Genomic DNA, 5,649 nt, shown 5'->3' with positions numbered 1-5,649 from the left:
GCGCACTGGGTGGGCCTGCCCACGCTGGCCCCGCCCCGCCCGCGCGCCCTCTGACGTGGTGGGCGGGGCCGCGCGCGCGGGGCGGGCACCATGGCGGCGGGCGCCATCTTGTAGTGGCCTCTGGGGGGCGGACGGGCGGCAAGCAGTTGGGGTTGGGGAGTGGCAGGGCGGAGGGAGGCCTTGGAGCAAGTCTGTGGGGGTATCGGGGTGTGGGGGGCCTCGTCTTGGCGAGGGGGGTGGATGGTCCGCGTCCCCGAGGTGGCTCCGTGGCCATGAGGGTCGCCCCTGAGCGGCCTCCTCCAAAGCAGGCGGCAGAGGCGTGTGGTGTGGACGGTGTGGGTTCAGTGCTCTGTTTTCTCCCGTAACTGAGCGGGTGGAGCCCTCTGGTCAGGGCGTTGGCTGGGGAAGGAGACTTCAAATTGTTAGGGGAATAAAGAGGAGGAGGGGTATGAGTAACCGCCTGGGGAGCGCTCAGGGGTTTGAAAGTGTCTCTGGAAATAACCTCTCAAGAAGTGATTTGGTGTTTGTCTCTCAAGTAGCACGTCCTGTGACGTTTAGGGAGCCTGACCTTGAGAAGTCGGAAGACTGTGAAGGATTCAGATGATGATTCGGAGAATTAAAAACCTGCTTTAAACTGTTACACCGTATAACTCCATTTAGCTCACAGAAAAAAAGGGGCAGGGGGTGATGTGCTGGGGCCGTGACTGTCTGTGCAGGGGAGTGCTTTCCTGGCAGCCGGTGGGCAGGGGGGCTCTGCCTCACACCTGGCAGCACTGCGACTATCCAGGGAAAAATGCCAAAGGCCTGTTATTTTTTTTTCCCCCTGATAATAGGGCAAGTCCATCCAGTTAACACTGAAAAAGAAGACCATTTTCTTCTTCCATCAAGAGTTGAGTCCTGTTACTTCTATTTTTCTCAAAGGCTGGGGCCGCTTTAGGCTTCGAGAAACTAATACACCCTGTTGTGGCAAGACTGGGTGTGTTTTTAAAATGAGTCAGCTATTCTGAGATAATGCTTAGGTGGCTGACCTCACTCTGCCAATGAATTACCTGCTTCTAATAGAAAGTGCAGTAAACAATTAAAATGGTCTCATTCAAAGCTTTCTGATTCAGTGCTAGGAAATTACATTATTACAGTTTCGCCGTAGATAGGGTTGTCTGTGTTCTCCTGTCTCTCCAAGCAATTTCCGTTCAGCCACGCGGCTTCCTGCCCTTGTCTCCAGCTGAACCCGATGGCTGGTCATGGCGAGAGGGGCACCAACATGAGACCAGTGTCCTGAATTGGTCAACACCAGTTTAAATTGACTTGAGATCCTGGATTGTATTTCTTTCTCACTGTACTGAGGTTCTGACTTGGCCCCACTAATATTAATGAATTAAATGTTGCTGTCTCTGTAAAGTACAGAATCGTTCATATATTCATAGATCTGAAGGTTGGAAAAAACTATTATATCACCTAGGCGGTTCTTCAGTATGAAAAGGACCATAAGATTTGCCACTTAGTCCTCTGTGGAGTTTAGGACCTCATAAATAAACTCACAGTTAATGTATTTTGTATTTCAATATAATAATTAAAGGGGATTGATAATTAAATTATTAAATATCAATAAAATGAACACAAATAAACCATATTAATAAATATTAGTAAACTTAATGAAATTAATAACAAATAATATGATAATTAATTTTTAAATAGCCGAAAGAACCTTCAACAGGCTGAGTAAAAGGTCTCAGGCTCCACTTGATGGCATTTCTGTTGAGTAGACACTTCTGAACACTGCGTTTCATCAGCCATGATTTCAGGAGATGTGCTAGGGAATGGTGGGCGGAACACCAGGGAACCCAGGAGAGGGAGACCGGGGCAGGAAGGATAATTTACCTTGCAGCTACTTAACACTCCTGACAGCAACAAATATCTGAACTTGTTTAAACATTTAAGAAATTAATGGCAACTACCAGCAGCTAAGGGCAGGAGGGAATCATTCCGAGGGGGGAGAAGTTGGGGCAAACATTCTCTAGAAAGGGGGGAATATGTGGGACTCTGATATGTAGAAGAATGGAAAAGCAGGGTGAGCACCAACAGAGGGATTAACTGTTTGCAGTAAAAGTGCAGAAGTAGAAAAAAATTGAAAGAGCGTAGAAGTGCAGATGTGACAGACAGGGGATGTTGAAAGGACAACGTCCTCAAACCACAGACGCATCCAAGTGTGCTAAAGTAGTATTTATTTTAAGGTTTCCTACTGAGTCGGTCTGTTTCTCCCTGAAATTACAGAAATAGACTAGTGCCATGTTATAATCCCTGAGGATTCTTCAGGTCTACCCTCAGCGCAGAGCTGCTACCTGTAGTGAAACATCTTCTTCCCCTCTGGTCGCACCACCAAGTAACGTTGGGTGCGAGAGCCTGCATGGGGACCGTGCTCTTCTGCCAGTGTTACAAGGCTTCCAGCCCGCAGGCTGCCCTCCCCAGCACTGCCCGCTTTACCCCAGAAGCCAGCTGCTCTGGGGAACGCTGGAACGAGATGGGGAATGACAAGACTGGGAGGCTTTTATCTACACTGCTGAGTTCCTGCTGGTGTGCTTACACTGGGATCATTCGTTTTCCTGCTGGCATGGCTGATTTTCATCCTGGAATCTCGTCGCTGTCCTGCTGGCGTGGCTGTATCTGTTCTGGAGCTGCTGCTTTGTTTTTTCTGCCAGCACAGCCCCAGTAGCCGGAAGGTAAATAAATCCCTTGCCCATTAGCACTGAATAAGCACCAGCAGGCTCGGCGAGAGACCCTTTATGGCAGGGCTGGCATTGGAACAGCGGCAGGTTTAGGCTCTGCTCCCCCGCAGTGGTGGGGCTCAGCGGGGGCCACAGGCTGATAAGGAACAGGCAAAGCAAAGGAGGTCGCGCTCAAATGGCTGAAGTTTGGTGAGTCGGGATTGAGGAAGTGCCGCAGCTCATGTCGAGAAACGGTTTTTCAATGCAGTGACTTCCTGCTGCCCATGATCCTCCGCATATTTCAACATCCTGCCTTAATGAGGGAAGTAGATTTAACTGAAAAATAATCCCCCAAATCAAGCAGCTTCTGCTCCGAAGCTGAAATAGCTACTGAAAACATCCTGTTTTTTTCCACCGAGCTGCACTGGAAGTGAAGAAATAGCCCGTTGAGGATTGTGCAATCAGAGTTCAAAGTGTATGACTCAGGGGTAGCAGGGTGGAGCCGGCCGTAGGTTTTGCTCCAGTCTCAGGTCAGCCCGGAGGGGCCTTCAGCGTAGGTACAGTAACAAAGCAACCAGCGCATTGGTGAGAGGATATGAACAGGAAAAAAAAAAAACCCAAAACAAAAAATCACATCCCGAGTGTTTTTAACTATGAAAACAGTGCACTAGTGCTTGAAAGTGCTTTACCTTCCCTTTTTGAAAGCCTATGGTTCTAGTCTGTGTTGGTACTCCCCACTCCAGCACCAAGTTTATACACAGTGCTGCGAGGCCTCATGAGGGGTGACTTGTAATGAAAATGTGCTCACAGAGCCATTTAGGGAGGGAAAGTTTACCTGCAGAAGGACCCGAGCCACTGGGCAGTACGATGACAGGTGAAATTTGTCACAGGCTCATAGTTCCCTGGGGGAAACCAATCCCAATTCCAGCCGTTCAGCAGTAGGCTGTAAATCCATGGTCGCTGCGCAGGAACAACATGTCGGGATTATTGTAACCACGCCATAAAATACCTGTCAGCTCCACGGTTGGCAGGAGTCAAAAAAGTGTTAGGGAAGGAATAAAAAGAAGAAAATACTGCCTGAGCCTTGGTGCACCCACATGTGGAGTGTCATGTGCAATTCCTGTGTCCAAAGGGCAACAAGGAGACTCTGAGGCAAGGCACAGTTTCCGTGGGAGAAGTGGCTGAATAGGCTGGAATTCCACACTGGGAACACAAAAGAACTGGTTCTTTGTGCGATTCCCTGCATTGCAAGGTGTTGGGGATGCACAATGGCGATACAGGCTTCATGTAGGACTGGGGGAGTATGTAGAGATCCGTGTTGGACTACCACCGATGCAAAGTGGGAGGGCCAGGAGACAGCTGGGCCAGCAAGGGGGCAGCGGCTCTGGGACAAGGAGGGGAACGGCAGGCGCTGCTCCTGCGCTAGTTCCCCCCAGGCACGCACCGATGGAGGCCAGATAACGAGATGGGTCCATCCCCAAGCCCTCTGCCGCAGCAGCCCAGGCTGCTGACCTGCTTATCTACCTGCCTGTCGTGGCCTGTTGTTGGTAGCCAAGCTGGGAGTTCATCAGCCAGCATAAAATCACCCCCTGGCTGTGTGCCACCGTGTCCTTCCTCTGCAGGCAAAGTGACGTCCAGTAATTAGTTTGGCAAGGTATTTCTGTTCTGGGAAGGTATTTCTGTTCCCACTCTGCCCAGCTCGTTAGGCGCAGGGTAAGACGCAGCAATGATTCACAGTGTGTGGAGCTCGCAAATGCTCTTTGCCCATCACCTGCCCTGGGATCGCGTTCCAATTTCAGCCTGACTGCACTATCACACCTGAGTGGTTTGAGTCAGCCCCTGCCAGCACCCACACGAGCTGATGAAGGGGTAACGTGGCCACCATGTTTCACCCAACTCGCCCGGATTTAACACACCACAGCCCTAAAGAAGGTACACATTAATATTGTTTTTATTCAGAGAATCACAGTAAGCTACTGAGACTCATGGCTGCTTTCCCCCGCATAGTTTCCCAAACATCCACATGCAACTTTTGAAAACATCAAGTACACTTCAAGAATTTGGAAGATGCACCACCATAAGCAAAACCTGCACGAGACGTTGGGATTTCTGCCAGAGGAGCAAGCCCCCTGCGAGAAAACCAGGAAGGAGCTGAGCAGGAAGCGAGGGGGGCTGGGCAGCGCACGCTGCGGTGCTTTATTCGAGAGCATTTTTGGGAACCTTCTGCAGAAGCAATTCGATATCATCCTGGATCTTGATGGTTTCGAAGTGCCGGCTGTAGCGCTTGAAGGGCACGCCGTCGGGGCCGATAAGGAACTTCTCAAAGTTCCAGGAGATGTCGTTGCGGCAGACGGGGGACCAGATGATGTACTGGGGGTTGGTCATCAGCGAGGAGGGGTCGTCGTGCGGGAAGGGCAGCGCCTCTTTCAGGAAGGTGAAGAGGGGGTGCGCGTTCTTCCCGTTCACCTCGCACTTCTCGAACATGATGAAATTGGGCTTGTACCCGTTGCCGGGACGGACGTGCTCCAGCGAGAGCAGGATCTCCTCGTTGGCGGCATTTTCCTAGGGAAACAAACCCAAAACGGCCCCGGGAAAAGCCCGTGAGCGCCCAGCCGGGACGGAGCGCTCGTCCCCGGCCCTCGTCCCCGCGTCCCCCGCCGCCCGCCCTACCTGGTGTCCGAACTGGTTGCAGGGGAAGCCGAGGACCTGCAGCCCGCGGGGCCCGTACCGCCGCTGCAGCTCGTTGAGCTGCAGGAAGTCGCGGGTGGTGGTGCCTCAGAGCGACGCCACGTTGGCCACCAGCAGCACCTTCCCGCGCAGCGAGCCCAGCGACAGCGGCTCCGCCGCGCCCAGCGGCCGCGCCGCCAGCGCCGCCAGCGCCGCCGCGCCCGCTCCCGCCGCCGCCATGGCCAGCTCTGCCCGCGCGGCCGCCCCGGCCCCGCTGCAC

At 52.5% G+C, this 5,649-nt stretch overlaps 1 protein-coding gene across 1 annotated transcript; it reads right to left on the bottom strand.

Moving 5' to 3' along the window:
• Positions 1 to 4,630: 4,630 nt before the first annotated feature.
• Positions 4,631 to 5,649, bottom strand: GPX1 (glutathione peroxidase 1). Its single transcript, XM_074602642.1, has 2 exons — positions 5,373 to 5,649; positions 4,631 to 5,264 (listed from the first exon to the last, which is right to left on the bottom strand). The coding sequence occupies exons 1-2, from the start codon at positions 5,607 to 5,609 to the stop codon at positions 4,899 to 4,901; spliced, it is 603 nt and encodes a 200-aa protein (XP_074458743.1). The 5' UTR covers positions 5,610 to 5,649; the 3' UTR covers positions 4,631 to 4,898.

Source organism: Larus michahellis, chromosome 10 (assembly GCF_964199755.1).
Source record: "Larus michahellis chromosome 10, bLarMic1.1, whole genome shotgun sequence".
NCBI lineage: Eukaryota > Metazoa > Chordata > Aves > Charadriiformes > Laridae > Larus > Larus michahellis.
Note: the sequence above shows the minus strand (reverse complement) of the source record. Positions and strands in the feature narration are given on the sequence as shown.